The sequence below is a fragment of the Bactrocera oleae genome, chromosome 5, assembly GCF_042242935.1.
Source record: "Bactrocera oleae isolate idBacOlea1 chromosome 5, idBacOlea1, whole genome shotgun sequence".
NCBI lineage: Eukaryota > Metazoa > Arthropoda > Insecta > Diptera > Tephritidae > Bactrocera > Bactrocera oleae.
In genome coordinates this window covers 40,404,678-40,430,271 of record NC_091539.1, presented here as the reverse complement: position 1 = coordinate 40,430,271, position 25,594 = coordinate 40,404,678, and the positions used below count along the sequence as shown (strand labels likewise).

At 34.1% G+C, this 25,594-nt stretch overlaps 1 protein-coding gene across 17 annotated transcripts in view; it reads right to left on the bottom strand.

Moving 5' to 3' along the window:
- rg (A kinase anchor protein rugose) overlaps positions 1-25,594 on the bottom strand; it is a 480,528-nt gene that overhangs the window by 104,668 nt on the left and 350,266 nt on the right. For all 17 annotated transcript variants that reach the window (XM_036366220.2, XM_070110254.1, XM_036366224.2 and 14 more), the window contains one exon: positions 23,013-23,117. In XM_036366220.2, coding sequence (XP_036222113.2) covers positions 23,013-23,117 — 105 coding nt within the window. The remainder of the gene's footprint in view (positions 1-23,012; positions 23,118-25,594) is intronic.

Genomic DNA, 25,594 nt, shown 5'->3' with positions numbered 1-25,594 from the left:
ATCTCAAAGAGAAGAAAGAGATCAAGAGTATAGACGACAAGCACGTTAAGTTAATGACTACAAATACACAGGTCATTATTTCAAATCACTGTTATACTAAATTTGAGAGTATATTTGAGGCGGGTAAAAGTTTTTCAGAATTTTAACAGTTTTTCAAAATTGAGTACAATTCAGGGTTTCCTTATAAATATTCCCTAAAAAATTTTATATTTATTTCAGTGAATATTAAAGCCTATTTTATTCCTGTTTCACAGCTCTCAATAATGCATACAAAGAAAAATTGCTTTGTAAGCATTTCTTTTGATTCTATTTATATATATTTGGTAATTTTTTTTATTTAGATTTTTCTTTAGTAATTGCTTGCCGAGTATAATGTACATAAGCAATAATCCCACGCGCGCCTTCGCTGGCATAATCTCGAACAACTACAACAACAACTGTACACCGACGCTTTTATACGAACATTTTACACAGGCGGGTGTTGTGCTGACAGCCAATCCAAGATAACGTTGCATATTACCAGGCGACAAGTCAGCAGTGCACACACATACACATTCATACATATGAATGTGTGAGTACATCCGGCTTACAAACTACTGAATGGCATTGCTGACATTAATAAGCTTAGTCGAAATAACAGAAGTAATTTGAGAAAACACTTTACTTAAGCTATGCAAAATGCAGGAGAAAAGAAAGCGAATAACTGAATAAATGAATAGATGCATGTAAACAATTTCAAGGTGTGAATTAATGTAGACAGGCAAGAAGAGACGGTTTAAAATTTACTACACTCAATTCAATTATTTTACTTTATGAGGAAAGATCAGAAGAAAAGTATTTTTTCTCAAAAATAATTGAAATTACTTTTATATCCGAATAGTAGGATGAAAATAATTTTTGCAATAATAATTGAATTCACTTAACAAACAAATTAAAAATAAATTTGATTTAACGTACTAAAAATAATAACAAACACAAAAGATTCCATAGAAGAACTTGATTTTGGTCGGTCAGTTTGTATGTCAGCTATATGCTACAGTACGACAATCTGAGCAAGAGATTACACCGTTGCTTTGGGCAATAATCCGTGCCAAATTGTGTGAAGATATCTCTTCAAATAGAAAGCGATTATATTTACACCAGTTTATACCAAATTCACACTTTTTATATTCATTTGAGTCCACCAGTCTCTTTTAATACAATTTTACATCAAAATGTTTTGTTAAAATATGACTTTACATGTTATTTTTTATAGTTTGTACTACATCGATAGATGTTCTAACTTTTTATACCAATTTATACCAAATTTTTCAACTTAGAAAATCGAAGATTGTTGCTAATAACATATTTCAATGTTTGAATCTAGGACATCAAATGTGTTACTAAGACCTTTAAATTTAAACATCTGTGGTTTATGTTCTTATAGAGTTTTTCCATAAACAGTTAAAGGATGCTTTTGAGACCAATATTTACTTCCGAAAGCTGTCTTTGACTTGCCAAGTCTTCGAGGACCGAGGAGTAATCGTTAAACTGATATAAAATATTTATAGCACTCCTCAACTAACCTGCTCATTTATAAAAGTGTAGTTACTTATAGCAGTTGCTTGTTCGAAACACATCTTATCGCAACTCTTAAAAGTTTGGAAAATCAGATAAATCCCATAATTTTAATCAATTGAAAACCATCTGAACCATCAAAACCTCAATAAAAGCGTTTAAAAAAACATCAGGGTCCATTTTTTCTCTCAACATCAATTATATTTGCTGTAGCTTTATTGTTCACGCCTGATTGCAAATTTTACACATTGAATAAGTTTTAAAATTAAAATTTTTATTATTTAAATTTTCTTTCTAGTTAATCATCACTCTAATTTTAAATAAATAAAAAATATTGACAATACATGTATTCATTAAAATTCATGAACTGCAATTTTCACAAAATTGTACAATAGCTTTCAGCAACCTTTTTTTTTTTTTGATTTTTTCACATGACAGCATCACAAAAGTAAAACCAGCAAAATTTTATTGAAAGCACATATAACATACATTAAAATATGGAAATCTTTGAAATTTGTGAATGCGTCAAACTTTGCAATTCCTGCTTGACAAATTTTGCACAAAATTGTTGTGCATTTTCGCAAAATGCTGTGGTTATAATTACAATAGATACAATTTTCAAATTTCGTTATTTTCAATGCGGATAGAATTTGAACGAAAGTTGTTTGGTGTTATGCAACTTTTGTACGAAATAGTAGTTGCAACATTTTATTCACGTAAAATATTAAATTGATGTTCGATATTGTCAAATGGTGAAAAAAGGCATTAAAAATTAAATGACACAAGTGGTACACAAAATAATGGTGAAAATACTATATATATAATAAATAAAATATATGTACACACATATCTGAATCTTAAATTTAAACCAATGCAATATATTCACAGTACTTGTAGTGCTTCAGCATATCAGCAGAGTGCCTTAATTAAATAACATGGATATTAACATCTAACAAACTATGACGTTTGATCCTTATTGAAGATTGCGAGTCTATTGGATCTAAATTAGTGGTTTTGCAATTCGCGTACTTGAAATTTTCTTTTCTAACCAAAAGAGAAATATATTTAGTATGACTTCGTTATTTCCAAGTAACTAGACTTCAGTGATAGGTAAGAGAGAACCATCCACAAATATCACAATATCTTGCTTTAAAAACAGACTTAAACAATATCGAAGTGTGATATATGTAGCCATAACATTTTTTTTTTTTCAAATCCCAAAATCATTGATTAAGGAAATGAAAGAAAATAACAAACAGTATCCAATATTCATCAAATGAAGTAGAGAGAAATGGTGGTTGCGTTATTGAGTACCTAGACACCAGGCATATGTTCTTGGAAACATAAGAGATTGGTTTTTGTAAAAAATTGTGCGAAATAAAAATGTACTTCCCATAAAAAATGCGTATTAATTTATCTCTTTCGAAAACGGTGTGCTATAAAGTGAGTTACGTGTTTGAAAACTTCACTTTTGTTTTCTAAATGTTTTAAGATGCCTATAAATGGCTGATTTATGGTCTGAGCAATTTTTTCCGTGCCAAAGGATTTCGTTGATTTGCTGATGGCTGATTTATGGTCTGAGCAATTTTTTCCATGCCAAAGGATTTCGTTGATTTGCGATACTGGCTTCCATAGTTGGATCCTAATTTGATATTGGTCCGAGAAAGCATTCAGATCGTTAATTTTATGACTTAATTAGATCACATTAAGAATGTAGAAAATCTGTAGTCTGTAGTTATAATTAAGGAGAAGTGAAGAGTCCGGTTTTGAAATCACGCTTTATTCATTGAAGTTTCGCAAGTTAGATTTTGTATGATATGTTTCGCTTGGAATTTTTTAAAGGTGTAATGAAAAAAAATATATTTCTGGAAACTGATTGAAATTGTGTAATAAAATACGTGTATATTGGACACTTCTCTGGTCGAGAATATTCAAGCAATTTGGTTTACTCTGCCAACTTGTTATAAACAGTAGTCCCTTTTTCTAATTTATTTTTTATGTTGACAGAAAACTATGGGCTTATGAAACTCCGTTATTAACGGAAGGATATAAAAGTAAAATACATTCAAAATTTAAGTAAGATGAATAAAAAATGGCTTCACATTTCAGGGAATAATTTACTCCGCAATAAGTTATCAAGAAAATCATCATTTCTCATATTAATTCCATATCAAAGCTTTTAAAGTTCCATTAATGTTACGTTTGATAATTCCTCAGCACTGTCCAATTAACATTTTCACAAATATTTTGGCTTTCACTTTGTAGAAATTAATTGCTTCTTAATAATCACGCTTTGTGTCCATCGAAATCATACAGCCAATCATACAATGGCTTCCACAATGGCGCTACAGAGAATCGTGCGGAATGAGATAAGAAATTCTAGGCATTCAGCACACCATGCTTTTGCATAATAAAAGAATAATAAGTTTTATGAAAATTCAGCAGAAACTAATTTGAATATTCAACGGCTAAGTGTGTGAGTACGAGTTCCGGTGCGCTGGCCAATGACAGGCGGACAGGGGCTGTGGCGTGTCGATGAGCAGGTAGCTAAAGTCAAGGATAATGTTGTGTGTGCCATTGTGGTGACCTCCAGTGTTGGCAATTCATGTCACGCCGAAAGTTTTTCGTCTTTGTTTTCATAATTCAATTTTTGCTGTTTTTGACAATCGAAAGAGAGGACTGAGTGGCTGTCTTCATTTCAAATCCTGTTGTACATGTGAAGCATGAAAACAAGAAAAACAAGAAAAAAAGGTTGGAAGCGCTTATTTGCATGCGTTTTTTTGTTTTTTTTTTGTTCTTTTAATTGCTGTTAGAAAATTTTTAGAGAAAACGATATTTTAATTCTGAAAATGAAATTTACACGAAATTCACTTCCTTTATCTGTGAAGAAAGCGTAATTTTTGTTTTTATTACCATGACGATAGCGCGAGTTGGAGACGCCCTGATGCTGTTAAAGCTTTTGTTTTCTTTTTAGTTTGTCATGCTGCCAGATGTTTCATTTAAAGCTGTGTGATTTTATGAAAATAATATTTACATAGACGCAGGCTATATTATTATTCTTAGCGAGCGGCGAAACGAACAATCAATTAGCATAAATAGAAGTCATATATAAGTTTCTAATATTGGGTTTAATCATTCATTCCGCATCGAAATCGCATTCTCTATGGAAATAATTTTAATCCAACTCTTTTTGTATAGATATATTGTTCGCTTTCTGTTTTTTTAAGATGTACAGGATACATCAATATCTGTATAAGTTTCCATTTCCTTGTCAGGTGTTAAATATAGTGATACATTTTGTATTTGGGACTGGAAATAAATTGCATCAATTTGTCTTTTATTACAGAGAGATGTTTAGACTTAGAAATACGTGGAAGAATCAATATTCTTAATAGATCTACATTGGAATGTATGGTCACTTGAAGAGTAAAATATGCTTTTGATGAACAAAAATAGCTTTTCACAATACTCTGAATATATAATATTTATTTTGGAACAGGCTTTCTTGTTTTATGACTGGAAAAATATTTTCTCAAATAAAATAATTCCAAATCTGGCATTATCTGAAAACAAATTTCGTATGTATCTTTCCTTTTATGCATAAGAATCGCTGTGTTGATGCAGGTAATTATTAATTTCATCTTCACCTTCACTCTAAAATCTAGTAAAACTATCGGAGTTTAACACTTTCTAAACTATCTGAGAACCCGCTTCATCGTTACTTTTGGGGTTAGAGAATATCTGAACTATAAAATAACGCCGCCGCTACAACAAAATTCGCGAAAATAAATTTTCGATAATATTTTTATACCCTGGACAGGGTATATTAAGTTTGCCATGAAGTTTTAACACCTGGAGTGGACTACTGCTGAATAAATAAATAATTTGAAAGTAATGCTTTGCTGGAAATTGAACCCAAGATGCACCGCATAATAGTCACGCACTTGGCTTAAAAATTCTTAGATATTACATTACACAATTTATATTAATATATGAAGTCTGATTATATTAATAATAATTTGCAAACAACTCAAATGTATCTACTCCAATGGGCGTAGTAATACAAATAAGCCGATTTTAACTGGAAGAATAAGAATAAGAAGAAGCTACGATGTAGAGCTAAATTTCAAATGCACTAATAAATTGCAGTTTTTTGAATTTAATTTACGAAAAAAATTTAAATAAAATATTTTACTTATTTATCGATAAAATTTAATAGGCTGGCTTCAATGACCGCTTCTTTTATAAAATGTAACACAAATGCTGTTGATAGAAAGGGTTCACTTGTTTTGTGGTCATTTATATTATTATTCTCATTATTTGCGTTATACTTTGGTGCCAATGTGACGCTGTTCTTCTCTCGATTAACTACTCGCATGCGACGGCTGCTTTTTAAGCAACTACACCACTAACTATTTTATATTCAATTTGTATGTAAATTTTGGGCAAAGCACACAGGCACAATGCAATTTGTGTGTATGGGCAACCGTTTGCAAGAAAAGTACGCAGACAAATGACGAAAAAAGGCAAAGGACATTCGCCAAAAAAAAACAAACAATTTGAAAAAGGGTGCACCAAAGTGACAAGAAAATTAACATTTAAAACGAATTTCGACGATTTGCCTCTTTTGCAACATAACTGTGGAATTGCAAGCAACGTGTATAGGCAATTGTAGGAGGAATACAAATAGTGGTATTAAAAAATTGTAGAAAAAACTGAAAGAAAGGCTGTAGATTTATGTAATATTGAATCGATTTAAAATAACAACGTTTGAAAAAAAATTAAATTAAATTTTCCGCCTGCCACACGCCACATTACAGTGTAACCGAATACTGCGCGTACCACTGCCACACTTAATTGTCGGCGAAAACAATTACGCTCTCACGCCCGCATTCTGTGTTGCGCCGAATGAGTGTTCCATCAATTTGCCCATTGTTGTTGCAACATGCTGCCGCAATTTTGTCGCATTTGTTGTTGGTTGTTGTGTGTGTGTGTCTGTCGTTTGCCGCTCCTTCTTTTTGAGGCGTCGCACTTTTTTGTGCGACAATTTGTTTGAGTGGCAAGCATTTAACCCTAATTTGTTGGAAATGAGCGCAACGAGCGCGCATCACACGAACCCTTAGCCATACATAGAGCTTAGGCAGCTGTTCTGAGCTCTGGAGCTGGCAGTGGCGCTGGCGAAAGTGTGCCATAAATTATCTGGTACATCACAGCAGCTTTAAATTGTCATTCATGCATTAACAGAGAAAACAAATAACAAAAACAAAAGCAAAAAAGAAATCAACAACGATAAAAAATGGCGCTAAAGCGAGTAAACAAGCAAGTTGCTTGCATCGTGACACTTCTCTGACAAATTTATTGAGCAAAAGCAAGCCCGCAGCTTTCAGAGCTTGATTTAATAAAAGGATTATGAAATGGAAGTGATTTAAAGTCTTCTGCAATATTCGCACTCTCCACTCACACCCGAATAGACACATCAAATGGGGTGGACAAAAGTAATAAATGGTTATTTGTTTATTATCCCTATGTGCAAGTATTAAGGATTTAGCTGAATTGTGTCTTACGCTTGGAAAAATTAAGTTGTCGCTGAAAGACAGTACTTCCATGAACTTTTGTGCTTTGTAGTGAGTTTTTTTGGCTGAGTTGATAACCAAGTACGGGAACTGTTTAAACTCTGCTTTAATTGTGAACAAAATAAAGCATTAACTTTGGTTGCACCGAAGTTATATTACACTTCACAAATAAAAAAGTTGTGCATATACCGGTGTACTGCTATGGAATGAGTTTTTTATGAAAATGAAATACTAATTTTGAATGGGAAAGTAAAAAAAAATGTTTATCAAAGTATTGACCATTGCTTTTTACACATTCTAATTACCTTTCTGGCAATTTGCGCATACCATGTCAATAGAATTATTCGTCTTGTGAAGCAAACCAATCAGACACCCAATTTTCGACTTCTGTCTAGGAATCAAAGTCCTGCTCAGCCAATTCGTATCCTATCGATGAAAACAAATGGTGATCGGAAGAGGCGGAATCTGATAAATACGGCGGATGGGGTAGAAGCTCCCAGACAAAACCTTTGACTGTATCCTGAACCGATTTTGCTTTGTGTACAGGTGCATTGTCGTGTGAAATTACTTTGGGTATCTTCTGGCCCATTCTGGTCGTTTGAACTTTTGTTGTCTGTTGCGATTAGTATAAAAGTTTCACCAGGTTTTAGAAGGTCATTATATACCACACCCTTCTGATCACACCAGATCCGGAGCATTGCCCTCTTACCGAATCGATCTGTTTTTTCCCGGATTAACCCATGATTTTCTCCATCTAATATTCTTAAAATAAATCAATTTGCCAGTGACAATTCGATGCAAAACTGATTTCTTGAAGCAAAATTTCACAAGTGGTTGCAAATTGCTTTTGACTCTAAGTAGCATCTTCATACAATTTTGCTTACAGTTCGGCGTCTTCAAACTTTTAAGGTGATCTTCCACGTTCTTCAATTCTCACAACAAAATCATTATTTCTGAGATGACAAGCATTCGATGCGACTCTGCAGCACCTTTTTTCAAATAGAAACAAAAAACTAATGGGTTCCGCAAATACTACTTCCATGTACGAAATTTGAAATATTCAACACAATTAAAAAACATGATATTTGTTCAATGACTGTAAGGTTATTGAATATGTTTGACAGACGTCATGCCAACCAAACAGAAAAAAATTAAAGCTCGTTCACAACAAATATTAACGCTCACTTCATACCGGTACACCGTAAAAATATGATTTACATCAAATGAATAGTTTCTTGGGAAGGAAAGGACGTGTACAAAATTTTAGATCGATAACTCAAAAACTGTGAGACTAGCTCGCATACATATAGTATTGTATTGTATTGTATATTGTATAGGGTCTCCGACGCTTCCTTCTAGATGTTACAAACTTCTTGGCAAATTTATTAATCCCGCTTTGGGGTATAAAAAGAACATGAAACTAGGCAGATATTTGTTATATTGTAAATTTTAAGGAGTTAAAACTTGGGAAAGACTTATTGGATACTATATAGAAATTAAAAAACATGTTTAACTTTAAGCTTTACCAGAAAGTGCTTAAGTAACTAATTGTTTTTTTTTTTTGCCTACTATAAATCGTTAAGTAATCGTTCTCCTAGTAATCTTGTAAGTAAATGGTTTTAAGCAAAGCAGAGTTTTAGGCGATTTAGAACTTAGAAATTATTTACCGTAGTTTATGAAAATGCTCAGGGTTAGGGAGAAAAATCTATGTAGAGTCACTTTTTCATCCCCCAGTCCAGTTCCGGCAGCTTCGGGCAATTTTTATGCTATTGGCACACGTTAGAATTAAAAGCCGAGCCATAGAAATGAAACTTGTAGAACATGATTCCCTGCCACTTCCACTAAACACAAAGCAAAACCTCTCTGGCAGTTAGTCCTAACTTTGCCAGTAATCAACTTTTCATCACCAATAGCCATCCGCTTATGGAATGGATCGATATTATTATTGCAATTCAGCAGCGATTCGCAAATGGTAATTGTATAAATTGCGAAATACAGGTTATTAAAGCCAACTAGGTATTGGAAGATAATGGATATTTTTATACACGACTTATTTATGGTATCTTTGCGTACCTCTACGTTTTCTTAAAATAACGAAAAAATTGTTGTAAAGAAATGTATCTCCTACATGTGAAGAATAACGCGCTTCAAACCTATATAAAAATATATATCTCTTAGAGTTTTGTAGGCTATAGAATTTATTAACAGGTGGCAACCTTTTTATAAATATATTAAAAAATTGGATAATTTTTTGCTCATGTAATACTTTTTTTTGCATTTATTTTATTATTTTTTTAAAATTAACATTTTCAAATATGTGGCAACCTTAAGTTTACTCTATAGCCATAAGGCATTATCAAGTTTCATTTCGTATTTTTTTTTCAAGCAAAATAATTCTCATATACTCTACCAGTGCTGCAGAGAAAACATCATACCAAAAGTGAAATACTTAATCATACCAAATTCCCAAATATATTGCGCATACGGTTCACTTACTTGCCGAAACCAAAACTCAGCCATGCAAAAAACCCTCACACATTCAATGATTCTTTCAATATCCCCCTTCGCATCAATAACCAGCAACAACAACAGCGATAACAACACGCTGGCAACGCACGGCGAATGGCAACATTGTGTTTGAGCGCAAAAGGTTTAGCTACTTTGCTTGCAATTTGCATAGAGTTGAAGGATACGTCCGGCCACTTTGCCGTACATCCATGAGGGAGCTTCACACAACCCCTGGGTTTTTTTTGGGGTGTGTACCATATGTGTATGGGTGCGTGCTTTTTTTCAACTTTTATTTTTGCTATGGCAATTGAAATGCGTGACATGTGCTGTCGCTGCGAATGAGTACGCGAACGCTGCATACATGCAAACACATATGGGAATGTGTGCGAAATTAACAAACACACGCACATACAAACCACCGCAGGCGATAAAGCGCCATCAAACCGGATAGTGGTGCGGAAGTTTGCGCTAAGCAAAAATTGAGCACTCAGAGGTAGTGCGGAAGAGCGGGAAAAAGAAATTGAAGTAAAAATTGGAAACATAAGCAAATAAGTCAGCCTTGGCTGCAAAAATGTCAACACGGCTGACTGGCAAGAAAGCCACACGGTTAGTGCTGATGGGGCTTTACACGCTGCTGCTGCTTTGCATATTCTTTCTACACGCATTTACCTATGCATATGTGAGTGTTTATGTATATATGTATGTATGTATGTACATATATAAGTATATGTGTGTGTCACTCTGGCTTACAAGACCTCACTTGCTGTTATTGGCAAATGTTCGAAAGTGAATTTCTTGTTATTGCTGCCCTTTGACGCAAGTGATTGCCAGCTGAAGTGCCAGTTACAGCTTCCACACACACAAACACACCCACCAACATATACATGCAACTTATTACAAAATTGTGGCACGCAATTCAAAAAATTCAATATGAATAAATTTTCGCATTTCCATAAAATCAGCACGCACACTATAACAGCTGCTTTCACATGCTGCTACTCACCACTCGCTCCCTTCTCTCATATGGTAGTTTTTTATTGCAAGCAGCTTGTATCATATACATGCTAAATTGTTGTTGCTATTGTTGCTGCTGAGAAAGCCAACGCCCACATCTTTTCATAATGAAAATATCGCTTGTTATTATTAGAATATCGTAGAAAAAGGACGTGTTGGCAATGATGCCGTCCGTTATAACCAAATTTTTAAATATACAGTGCATGTATACATAAATACAAGGGTGGCCCAGTAAGTATTTAGCTTCAACAGCCGATGGCGCCAATATCGCTTAAACAATTTACTCTTGTCTAGTATATTCTTGATTCGGGCTCATAGTTTTATTGAGTTCTTCCTCTGGTAAACACCGTAAACTAAGAAACACTTGACACAGAGGAAACTGTACCGAATAAAACAAAGACTCTCCTATAGGCCCGAAACGTTTGACAAGATATTATCTTCATCGGCTGTTTGGAGAAACGGTCTTCGAACTTCCTTCTACAATGAATTATCGGGCCGAATTGTCGCCCAATTATCGGAAAAGTAGTCCATTTGGCAAAGAAATAGTTGAATTACACTAAAGCAACGCACCGGCTCACAACTGCGCCAACGTCTAGACCAAATCGACGAATCCCAATCAACCGTATTCTCCCGATTTGGTCACGTGCGACTTCGTTTTGTTCTCAAACTTCAAAAAATCATTTCTAGGACAAACATTTTTTCATCGAATGACGAGTTTATTGCCACCACGGAAACCTACTTTACAGATTTCCAGAAAACGTATTTTTCAGACGGATTAAATAAGTTGGCGCGTGGCTGGGTCAAGTGTATCGAGTGAAAAGAAGACTATGTTGAGAAACAAATCATCTTATTTTGTAGGCTAAGTACTTATTGGACCACCCGAGTATGTTATATATTTACGGTAGTGATATTTCTCCATAACCTCAAATGTTAGCTTGGTTTCGCAACTACTTTTGGCGTTTAAGAATGCTCGATAGCTGGAAACAAAGTCTTAAAAATACTGAAATTGTCCATTTACTTTCATAAAAAGTTTAGTGGCTTCTAAAATCACTAGAACTAACAGCATTTTTTTATGTGCCCATCCTGTGTTTTGTTTAAATTTTGTGTCGATTTATATGCATAGAGGCAGAAAGTATGTATTTTTACGAAGAAATAATGTGGTACTACCTCGCTTAGTGCCGTTATAAAAAAGCGATATACATTCTAGGCATATTTGGCAAGTGCCACTAGTAAATTTAATTTTTTTTTTTCATTTTCTAATCTATTTAAAACTCTTCAGTCCAGGCTCTTCAGTCCTTTAGCTTTGAGCGGTTATTCGGCTTCATGAATTGATACCTGAATAAAGCGCTGTAAGCAAAAAATCGTATATGGAGTTGAGTCCTAGAATATTAGACTTGTGAAGTATTTTCACTAAGCGTGCAACTTCATGAGAAGCTTTTTATTCGCTTTTTTGCATTCAACGCTTATACAGCCGTCATTCTCTTAAGCTGAATAAAGGCTGAATTCCAACGCGCTTGAAAAATCTGTTAAGGAATCACAGCTTACAAATCTCTAGAGTTATAATTATTAAAGTATTATAAAAAAACTAAGCTGCTCCGGCACTTATCCGCTGATAACTTTTGTGGAAGCAACAATATCTACAGTTATCCTGATGTATTCAATGCGAGGGAGTGCTGACAACTCATAACAAGGCATTTAAAAAGAGACTTTATTTAGTTAAGCTAATTTACTTTATTTCCGATAGTTGTTTTTTTTCGAATCGGCGCACTCAAAGGACTGATGGTTAGTTGGTAAGTCTCTATTCAAAATTTCGAGCGTACATTACGTATCTTTACATAATATTCAAGTGCCAATAAGACAAAAAACAGCTTGAAGTAACGAAAATTTTACTGCCGTTCAGGCAAGACGTTGTCAAGAATTGGGACTGTCTCAAACCACAACCTGGCTGATTTTGAGAAAGGATTTGGGCTTGCAACCGTAATAAATTGTCTCACTCAAGAACTGAAGCCTTTGGACCACCGTAAGCGTCGTGAATTTCCTGATTTTGCCTTAGAGTAACTTAAAAACGATAATGATTTTTTGCGGAAAATCATTTCCGAAGAAAATCCACAAATTATTCATGAACAACCACTACATTCACCTAAATTGACAGTTTGGTATGGTTTTTGGTCTGGTGGAATCATCGGTCCGTACTTCTTTCGAAATGAAGTTGGTGACACCGTTGCTGCCAATGGAGCGCAGTATAGATCGATGATAACCAACTTTTAATGGCCGCAATTGGACGAAATTGATCTTGGCAACATCTCCTTCCTAAAAGATGAACCACGTTCCACACAGCACGTGCAATAACCAAATTATTGTGAGAAAAGTTTAGAGGTTAGATAATTTCAAGAAATTGTGACATTGAATGGCCTCCAAGAATAGTGATAGGTGATAATTGTTTTCTCACATTTTCTGGTGACATTTCTTAACTGTTGGCAACATTTTTGATTGAAAAATCATAATATTTGTAGTCATTTTTTGGCAAACACAAGCAATAATAAATATAGTGAATTTTTTGTCAAATTATAAGCGATCACATGCTTTGTCTTTTAATTAAAAGAACTTCCGAAATATTTTTCAAAGCAAGTAGTTATGCATTTGCCAGCCTAGGATGAGTACAGAACCCATTTTATCCATTTTTGGTACTAGGCCAAAATCATTATGATATTATAAAATATTAGTCTTAGCCTTATTTGACGTTCTCAACATCGGTTATTAGTGTATTTCTAAAATTTATGCTCAAATTTCAAACATTTTTGTGTGTAGCAAACAATCAAATATGGTGAATAATGGAAATATTGTAAAGTTCTTTGTGAGGTATTTTTGTTATGAAAAAGCTTAGACGTTCCCAATAGCGGATAATAATTTGTATACTAACATATATATTTTTATTGTACACAAATAAGTAAAGGGAGTTGTTTTGGTGTTAGAGAACTGTTGATTTAAGTTATATATATGTATAATAAAATTAATAATATAATAAAAATGAAATATTTAAGGTTTGTTGCCTAGAAGACCTTTTAACATTTCCCCGCATATGTCCATCTTGACTATCTGTTTTGAAGTCCATTTTCAACTTTCAGGATAGCCGGTCTAATCATCGAATGTTGTTCAAAACTTATCACTCTTAATAATCCTCGTTTATTATACAGGCAATTACATTAACAGATGCAGTCATGTGAAATCAAACCATATGGGTGATTGAATAGCTTATTGTTGATATTCGCACCAATAAAGTGAAGGTTTCACGCTCTGTCTTGTTAGTTGCAACCATCCGCTGGAACCACATAGCAGTTTAAAGTGTGATTTTGAGGTGGGAAACCGTAAGCTTTTGTCTGTAGCGCAACCGATTAATGATAAGCTCTATTTCTATCTTATCTTCTGTTTTATACAAGTGGGAATTATTAATGTTATGAAAATTATTGCAGGTAGTAAACCTTTATAGATGCAGGGAAGCTAAAGAGTTTTGACAATTTTGCACTTGAAATACCTAATGCTTTTAATTACGTACAATACATGGAGAGCCGAAAATAGGAACACCCTTTACAAGTGAAACTAAGATTATAAAACATTTTTATGTTTCCAAAGTATTTACTTTAACATTTCGAAATCTGAATGTCTCTCGATAATCAAGTACTTAGCAAAACAAATGTGCCCCTCCCTTAAATTCGCATTTGCGCTTTCTTGTTTTGAGCCTTTTTTGCAGCAAGTTTGAAGTTGTAATAACTTGCAGTGAGTGCAATAAAATCACTGGCAAATGTATAGTATAGCTGAAATGTCTAACGGTTGAATTCCCGAACTAAATATAAATCCACATGGATACATGGCTGAGTGCCTGCTGGCTTTGCTCTGCTTCAATAATTAAGCGCTCCAAGGAAACTTCGGCTGCAAAGCTGTGGCTAATGAAAACCTAAAAACAGCAAAACACTACTTTGTTGTACTAAGAACAAATGCATGTCGACGACTTTATATATATATGTATGTGTGTATGTGTGCGGTTTGTTTGCTTACAGTTCGTTAGCGAAATCTATTGCCATGTCTACGATATTAAGGCGACTTGCTTGAGTGGAGCATGCTCGGTGGAGTAGCACACATAAATTCACATATACACACACATACATAAACATACAAAGATATGTATACCATATATTTATACAGTTATAAGCAGTAGTATTGTTGACTTTAAGCGCTACTTGCGCCGCAAAGCAACTGTGACAATTTTCTTGTTATGCTGCAGCTCAAATGCAAAATAGTAAAATATCCAGACACACATACACACATACAGACTCACACTTATTTATGCACGAATTCAGCGTTGCGGACACAAAGTGTAAGATCAACTTCGGTATGTGTCAATATTTGCACAATTTAGCGACTTTCAAGTAGCTGGCTGCCACAACTACTGATACCAACAGCACAACTACTACCACTACTACATGTACATACACATACATATACTTACTTGCAAGCAAACTAAGTGCTCGTGCACTTGGCAAGTTTACTCAAGAGTGCAGTGTATTTTGAAAGGGAACTTTGCATTAAGCAGTTTTGATAGTTTGCATTGCCAAACAAACGCTTTGAGTGCGACGAGCGCTATGAACGGCGTTACTATGTAACGATAAGTTGTAGTGGATATTTAAACAATATTTACGCTGGCAGTTTGAAGTGTTCCTCTTTGTGTGTGTAAATAAGAAACTTAATAAACGCGAAAGTTTTGCATGAGCTTAAGCGCAAATGCGTTTAAGCTCGCCAAATTTCGAGATATAAGTAACAAGCATCATAAACAATTCGCTTATTGGGCAAAGAGAGTATAAAGAAAGAAAGAGAACGATACATACAAACATTTTACGAATAGAGTCGTTTGAAAATATCTTCTACCGAAGCGTAGAATCCCGAATCCTGCTTTGTAGCGTAAAATTTTATATAATTTAATCGCTCTTCGAATAAGTGAAGCTTTTAAAGCAAAAGATAAAAAACTATAGTCTGTGGTCAATATATTGTTATCCTTGACTATTAAATTTTTATTGCGAATTTTCTTATAATTTTGCGAAAAAGTACAAAAGGAGAGCTAAATATAAAATACATATGTCGTTAGTCTACTTTAACTGAGTAACGGAAAAAATTATTTGCAATTTAAAATTATATTTTAATTATACATAATAGTAGCTGCCATCGATTCGCCAAGCGTTACTCTCCAGCGAATCGAACAAACACTTGTGCTGCAAGCCATAGTGTTATGATTCTTTCTTACTGGATAAATTCTTTCTTTCGCGTTAAAAAACGTTGCTGTAACCCTTTAATTTGGTTTTCTATAAATTATTATAGTTGATTTTAAATCTTATCTTTTAAAAATACAAGAAAAGAAAGAAATTTGTATTTTCCTTTGTCATTAGATTCATTCACAATAGTAAATGTGAGCTATAATATGCAGACCAAAACTTGACAGCATTGAAGATTGCTGTTATGCCACTTTAATGAGGTATCCGCATACTCTTTTGTTCGAATTTATCTCAGTAACTTTGTTGTTGCTTTTACATATACTTTTTTTGGCAAGAGAGCAGAGAAACGACCAATTGAAGAGAGCTAGTATTAATTAAAGTATTGCCAGTCTGATCCTATAATATTTTTCCATCTTTCTGGCGATTTGTGGATTCCATCCAAAAAACCGAAAAACTGAAAAAAATAATTTTGATATCGGCTTTTTCTAAACAGTAATTTCCTAATTTCTAACTCTTTGTATAATTCTTAGGATCTAGTTAAGGGACCTATATTTACAGCGTACAATATTTCTAAAGAAAGCATACCGTCACATACCATACGGAATGTTCATAGTATAGAAGAAATGTTTGTATGAATGCTCTAATTTCGCTCAATTGATACCAGAATGATAGATCTTTTTTTGGTTCAAAGAAATCCACATGGTACGGAAAGTCATATCCAACATTTCCATAGAATTGCCTTTACACCTATAGTTGTTTTCATAACCTAATTGATCGACAAGCTTTTAACAAATTATAATATAAAACATATATTCGGTAGTCCATACATTTTTTTTATTGATTAGGTCGAGCTTTTCTACTGATTAGTTGGCAAAATGACATGGATGGTATCTAAAATACAGCTGAAACGTAAATTTAAGTTTCTAAAAGCGAAATGTAAATAAACTTCGCTTGACAGGATCATAGTGTTTGAGATTTGAAGTTAATCTTGAAGTCTAAAGAAATCAGCAATTATCAAGTGAAATAACTATGCAGTTTTATTTCCAAAACAAACCGAGAAAGATAATAAGCTTAATGTATTGCCTCCGCGTCGGTACTAATTTTCACTGTATATATTTAGTTAAATTTTTAAGTAATATGTTGACTAACTAGCTACTTGGAGAAAATGTAATCTCATACTGTCATCCACACTAGTTGACCTTAAAAAGAAAGAAAAGCTCTTCTAAACTTGTGCTGCATAAGAAATTTGTCGCTTTACGCACCCAAGTGGAAAATAAAAAAAAAACCTGTCTAACTTATAAAATCTTCCCGCTCAGCTGCAATATGCCGTTACATTTAATAAAATTCTAATTCACTTTAACACCTTGCCCTACCATAGTGCAACACATTGAATAATGCACAAAAACCTGACCCTGACCAAAAAGAGTAGGAAACATTTTTCTACATAAAAGTTAATCATACGCCAAGGCGGTCAACTGAAGCAGCTGTCGGCATACAATTTCTGCAAGCAAAGTACAGAACAAAATAAAAACAGAAACTTATAAAAAACGAAGCCAAAGGCAGCCGTCCGGTTGCTTAATGAAAAATGCAACAAAATGGCATAAATAAAACAGCTGGACAAAGTATGAAAGCAGAAATTGTTATTACATGGATAATGTTGTGACCTTCACCGGTGGCGTGTGGCGAGTGGCATGGCCGAGCAGAGTTGGGAAAAGCATAAAGAGGAAAAATGAGTGGATGAAAACATGTTGTGGTACCAGTTGAATGCAGAAAACAATAATAACTGTAACAATATGTGGAATTTTTTATGCAACAGCAATGCGAGATATTAAAAATGAAAAGAATGAGGAAAATTAGATAAAAATAAGACAAATTATATAAAAAATATGCGAGTGCATAAATGCAGCCTTAACAAATGGCAGCGGTGCACGATTCCGACATAAAAAGATAAAAACCGACACGCAGTAAAATGCGCGTTATGATGAGAAATTCAAAACGGTAACGGCGGGCAAGGCAGCTGAGTGTTTCATCGCAGAGCAGCGATTATTCTGCATCAGCGCTTCGTCAATGCGATAAACGGAATGCGCGCATTAACACCGCTCGGCAGACGAAAATCTGAGTAATGACTGCAACGATTTATAACAGGAAACAGCGAGTTATATAGATATGGAAAAACAAACAAAACGATTATAACTATTTTCCCAATAAATTGGAAAGAAAAAAATGTTTGATGGATATTGGAGCTGTATTTGATTTGGATCGGTCAATTGATGTGGCAGCTATATACTATAGTCATCCGATCTGATCAATTTCTTCGAAGATTATAGCGGTGCCTTGGATAATAATATGCGCTAAATTTCCTGAAGATATTTTGTCAAATAAAAAAGTTTTCCATGCAAGCACTTTATTCCGATCGTTCAGTTTGTATAGCTATATGGTATACCCTAGTTGTCCGATATTGGCGGTTCCGACAAAGGAGCAACTTCCTGGTGAGGAATGTCAATCTGCCTTTATTCCAATTTCTCGTTAACTTAAAATCGGAAAAAACTTGATTCCGAAGAAAAATGATTTCACAACTTTATTAATGAAATATGATGACACCCTGGAATATTACTTTTGTGAATGTCCAACCTTCAGCCAGTTGAAATTAGATATGTACCCTACACGGCTCTCAATGTTCCAACTTAAAAGACATTGGTCAGTTGGGGTTGAAAATCACATCCACTGAGTTACAGATAAGGAGCACAAGCTTCTTATTGCGGCCGCATGCATTTTAATATTATAAATCCCAAACAAATATATTTTTTATAATATTGTGGTTCCAGAATTTATATGTGTAAATCTTAATAACGGTTGGTGCTTTGAGCTCTGGAAATTTCTAAAGGAAAATCGTCCGATCCCAATAGAATCGAATAAGCAATGTAGCGTTAAAAGGTTTTTACTTAACGTTTAGAATAAGTTTCAGGTCTAATAATGTATTTTGGAACAGCTAGAGACTTCCGAAAGCTGGCTTTGCTGGAACACGAAATTCTCAATACACCTAATTTGAAGCTAGCGGGAGAAAATCATAAATTTCACTATATCCAAATTGTTAGTTTAATACGCAATAAAACTTAATTTTTAAACTCATTTAAATACAACGTTAAATAAGATAATAATTAAGTTCAAATCACAAGCGCACAGGTTTTTTTTTTTTACTTAGTCATTAAAACATTTAAATATTACAAAAGGTTTCAAAAATTAAATCTCCAGCTCGCTTTTGGCACCTAAGCGATTAAGAGCGATTATTTAAAATTTACGCCACAGAAGTTTCCGGTAATTGGCGGCGCGTGGCAAAAGGGTTTTATTTTTCGTCGTTTGTGCCGCAAAAAAATTAAAAAATTAAATGAACTTATGAAAATTAAAAGAATAACAATAAGAACTCAGTGGTTTTCAGTTCTCTATGTCTACTCTTGTTCCCGCGGCGCTGTCAGTAGTTGCACTTGCATACAAGCAGCCTGCCTGCTGGCCATAGCGCCTGTTGTTGACAGTAGTTGACAACCACAAAACTAAGCTGCCTAAAAGCATACATACACAATCAACTGCGGCCGAGAGGCAAGCGGGTGTGCGACCAAGCAAACACGCCACAAAGGTGAGGACCGCTCGTCACTCGCCAAAATATTTAGTCGCTTGGTTATGCTACTTGTTTCGGTTTGTGTGAAATTATATTAAAAGCACTCGCTGAATTCAACACGCTACAACACACACGCAACTCACAGTGCGCTCTGATTCAGCTTCAGGGAGTCAGTAAGTCAGTGCTTTAGTTAAGTAGCTGATTAGGTATGGATCTGTTGGTAGGTTGATTATACACGTAAACACACTCATGACTAATGGATTAACGACTTAATTATGTAAGCGCTGGCATGTATGTGCGTATGCGTTTTACCTAATTGATTTAGAGCTACACACATTTGCGTTTTGAGAAAACTCTCTTCCGGCAAAATACTGGCAGTGCAATATATATGGAATTGAAAACAAGAAAACATAAGAATCATAGTTTATTTATCTGACGCACAAAATAAAGAATAAAAAAATGGAATGTATATAGAAGAGCGTACTGTAGAGTTTCCTTTCATTATATTTATTCGGTATATTGTTTCTCTAAATCAGATGTTGCTCCCTCTTTAAGGAGCAAGCTGATAAGCAAGCTGATGAAGAAAATCCTTGACTAAATTTCATCAGACTGGGAACTGGTTCTAGCGCAGGATTTTTGTTTCTCAACTGAACTCGGAAATTGTTCATTCGCTTCGGTATCACTAGTCCCTCAGTTTTTAAGGCATCGATGTTACTAAGGAGTTACTAATTTTTCGGTACCACTGATATTGGACAACTGTAGCATTTAGCTGTCTTACAAACTGACCCATCCAACTCAAATCCTTGTATTGAAAACGAAATTTGGCACAAATTTTTATCCAAGGCATCGCTATAATATTCAAAGAAATGGTTTCTATCGGACAACTATAGCATATACTGTCATAAAAACTCTCCTTCTTTGCAAAACTTTTTTATTGATATATCTTCAGAGCTTGTCACTTTCTTCTGAAAGACTGAGATTGAAATATCTCTGTAGGAGAATGTTTGGAGGACTTAAGAAAGTGACTGGGATTGAAAGTATGCTACGATTTTGGATCAATTTTACGACTTAACCTAATCTAAAGCATCCTAAAAAACCGGATAACTTTGATTGTGGTAAAACCAATAAGAGTGGTGAGATAAAGAAAATACAATATTTTATTTTCAAGGACTACCATATTATAATACCTATATAGGTACATATATATGCATATACACATAATTTTGGCTTCTCAAAAATTTCTATGGAATTCAGTTGCCTTCGGTTGAACAACTTAATTGGCTTAACTATTGAAAACACGAGCTAACCGAATGCCTGCACAATGGTTATTTGTTACAATAAAGTATTACCAAATCATAAACTATGGCTGTAAAAGTGTTTGCCAATTTATAGGCATGTAAATTGTTGTTGGCCACAATGTTTGCTACAACTTACAGCAACAAAAACAACACACACACAGCCTCCGCTGGGCATTTGCTCTCGTACGTTTGTTAAACTTCAAGTTCAGACAGACCACACCCACACCACGGCACAAGATAACAAGCAATAAAAACAACAAAAAATAACAAAGAATTTTCAAAGGTAGCAAGTTTTCGAAGTGGAAATGGGACAAGGACAACAGCAAAAAGGTTGTATTACCACTTTAACTGTAACCGTTAGTGTTACGGCCTCCATAACTGTTGTTGGCAGGTGAGCAAGTGTAGCGCAAACAAATGAAAGCATAAAAGGAAGCAGCAAAAGCAAAAAGTGTAAAATTATTAAGCGATGGGGGTGGGGTGGTGCGACAGCAGGGTGGGGGAGCGCTGTTGTAGACAGGCAATTTGTGACTTTTGAACATTTTGTTCAAGGCGATAGGCAACATGAGGCCTAACTAACGGTAAGTCAAGGTGCAGCAACAACGGCCATGCTTGTTAAAAGTAATAACGGCAAAAACAATAAAACATGATCAGCAACAACAACAACAATAACCAAAGTGAACGTGGCACGAATGGCAAGTGTGGCAAGTGTGTTAAAACAATGCTTGCAACGCTTACAAATCGAGAGTGCTAACAAATCCTGCAGCAGCAGGTGTGGCAAGGGATAAAGAGTGGGCAACAAGCAGCAGCGTCGGTGACAATAAATCCTTTTTACGACCAACGAATGCACAAGAAAGTAGTAAATTATATTTGCTCATACCACCGATGGCGCAACTTAGCTGCCCCTTGACCAAACTAATACACCGATAAGCACATATATACATATATATACACACTTACATAAATACTCGTATTTATGTAGGTACATACTGTGCTTGCTGCACCAGCGCTTTGACACACTTGCGCTTGCCGCTCACGTTTGCGTCAATGTGTCGTGTTTGGCATAACAAATTAGCGTCACAGGTGAACAAAAACAACAAAAACTACAACAACAGAACAATGAAAACAAAACTGTCTGTGGAAAATAAATAACTTGTACTTTTATATTGCATAAAAGGGATTTAAGTTTTTTGAGGCGCGTAATTGTGCGTGCGCGCTTTACCGCAGGAAATACAGTTATGCTGCGAGCTCACCACTTTGCCGCTTCCGCTTGAGAAGAAGTAAAACACGGGCATTTACGGTGAGCTTTACACCTTTTTACAATGACGCCGCTGGTGATGTGCTCATGTAATTTTGACTACTTTCAATGTAGTATATTTTTTGTATGTATGTGTGTGAGGGAGAGGTGTGCCTGCGTATTGTACTGCCGGTGCAGTAATTTTTATATTTTTGTCCTGATTTTGACAAATTTACCGACGAAAAAACTGCTTTTTCATAAATTTGTTTCCCTTTGACTTCAATTATGAAGTTACATATATATTCACGTATATATTAATCCATTTGCATACATACATATATGTAGTAAAAAATATGTAAATGTGTTGACAACTAATTTTAGCTCCTTGAATTTGTTTTAAGCACGAGGTATCAGTAAGCTCCCTACATTTTTTAACTACAGGTTTTAAACTTGCATGAACTAGATAAAAAGGAAAGAGAGTTGCCACGTGTATTTAATTAAAAGTAGGAAATATATTAATATAATTCCTGCGAATTTGTAATAATTCACTCGAGCATTTTATTTAGGCAGTTTTCTGAATGACAAATATATTTTTTACAGCGTTGCCATTTAAATTTAAAGAAAATAACTAAAACTTATAATTACAAAATATTTATGTCACAATAAATTACATTTAAGGATATGTAATATGGGGTTTTTAAATAATGTGGTATATAAAAAATTTAAAAAAATAAAATTTCTGAAAAATATAAATATTATTTGAAAATAACAGGCAATTTGGAAGAGGTATTGTAAGTTTTTTATTATTTAGATATGTAAACCAATATTTCTATATATGCAATACTAAATAAAATAAATTTTAACATTTTTTGAACACTCTTTGAAGAGTATTCTATAAATTTTGCAATTAATTAAGAACTTTGAAAGATCAGGGCCTGTGTGTGAAACACTTACCTGTAGATTTGGCGGACAATGATCCAGCAGTTCTAGCATGTGTTTAATATTTTGTGCATCTTGTATCACAAAATTTAATTCCATATCAAATTCGCCACCGACGAGCTGCAAAATACACCAAAAAAGTAAAAATTAATAACAAAATTCGCCAAAATTTAATAAATTTATGAAAAATTGCAAATATGAAGTGTAAAAACCATTGAGGTGTGAAAAACTAAAAATATGCGCCTTGAACTATGCAACAGTTTAAATTTTTAATATTTAAGTGGCTGTAAATTAATATTTTACTGCATGTAAATTTAAACAAGTCGAGAATGCATATAAGCAAATTTATTTACAAGCGCACCTACAAAAACACACCTCACACATGTATACACGCACACAACTGCTGATGAAGCAGCAAATGAAATTAAATGCTTCAAGCCAAGTGCCCAAGAGCCTACAAGGTGGGTGGCTTCCTCATATAACCTATAGGCTCTGGGATGCGATGAGTGGTGGGCGTGATTGTGCGCGCACACGCTCAGAAAAACTTTGGCGACTTAATGAAGCGCACAGAAAAACACGGCCAAACGCGAACAAAGACCACAATATTTCGTGTAAACACTACTATACTAGCATATCTGTAAGCTGTGTATGTGTGCGTGCGGAAGTTGTTGATTATAGATTATACATATATGCACTTATGTGTATTATATAGAACTTTATAAATAACCACAAATTGAATTGGATTAAAATTTGCTTGGCGCTCAGTGGATTTCGTATTTTATTTATTCCCTGATTTAGTACAGGAAAACACTATACCTCTCACTAGCTGCTCGGCCGTTGCTATATATAATAATGCGCAGTGAGCACGAAAAAAATAATCGCAAACAATTTGTACATACATTTATTATGTATGCATGATGGGAAACCACATGTGGTCGCAGCAAACACAAGCAAGCGTATATTTATGCATATGTATAGGTGAAATACGGAGCAGTGGCGCCTGCTTGGAGTTGTATACAAAAAGCTCACATTATCATTCTTGTGTTACGTATACGCACTGTTGATCAACCAACATTCAGTCAACGTGAATACACAGAAAAGAGCAATAGAAAATTACAGAAATGTTGGTTTCTAGCAGCTTAATTTGCGTATAAATATTTAATAACAGTTATGGTGGTTTGCGCTTGTTTAGCGCGGTTTTTTGATGTAACGAAAATATTTTTGAACCGATTTCATATAGACATAAGAAAAAAAATTAATATTTTATTGTATTAGTTTATTTTGTAAATTTTTATTAACTACAATAAAGTAGTGCTGCATTTCTAGCAAACAATTTTATTTAGTAATATTAAGAATTATGATATTAGAATGTATGATTGTCTGCAAACTCTTTGATAACGTTCTTACTTTAGACCACTCTCAATACAAGCCGTACAGTACAAAAAATCTATTTCAAATCTAATATAAAAAATTGAAATATCTGCTAAAACAGCTTCAAAATAAAATTAAGCTGTTTGACAGAGATCAATGAATGAATAAATTATATAGAGATTTCGCAGTTAACTTCGCCACACCAAGCAAAAAATTAAATAATTTAAACCAGTAGTTTCAATTGTGGGAAGCATATGAAATATTAACTCGTATATATTTTATGTGAAAAGAGTTTGAAGCAGTCGGAGAATAATTTTGTCATAACTGCACACCTAGTGTGACAGCCAAAAAAAAATTTCTTTGTTTTAAAATTTTTCGGGTATATATATACATATTTCAAAATGTACAATTTAATTTTTGAAGAAAAAATAAAATATTTTTCCAATTAAACGCGATCTTTGTCGGCGCTAAACAAGGTTTTCCATTGCTGGAGTGATTCCGGCATTCTCCGTGGATGAAACCTAAAAACCAATCTCCACTATAAGATATTAACCATACAACGACTTTCGGTCGAAATAATAATAAAAATTGCAAATTTTATAAAAAAAAAGTTAAATTCTTCCCTTTTGACCTGCCAAAATTCGATTTGTGGTCGCATCAAGAAACTGGTAGGCCATTGTATTGTGAGCTATACGCAGAGTAATTACTCAAGCAAATTTGAAAAAATATAGTTTCGAGAAAAACGTATTGAAAAATAGTAATTGACTACGGCTACACTTTAAAAGGCTGTTATTCCACAACTATTTTAGATATCAATTTATTTTTTAGTACGTTATTTTTAAAGGAAAAACTTATTGAAAACTGAAATCAAAAAAATTTTGAAAATTTTAACATCATATTGTTTTAAATTTTTTATATTATATGTGAGACGATTTCTGTACATTCTGACAGTACAGGGCTCCTAATTATTAAAAAAGTTTGTCCTTTTTTAAAATTCTTTTATTACTCTCCCTGCGTCAAATTTAAGTACACTTGTAGTGAAACTGACTTAAACGTGTGTCATTTTATTTTTAAAGCAATTCAAGACGAACCAAATTGTTTTCGTTTAACCAACATGGTTGAAATATTACCATTTGAATCAATATGCTTATAAAATTCCGGCATTCGAATTGTAATACCATTCCATAGTACCATCCTTCTCAATTTCAATATTAATCAATAACGCT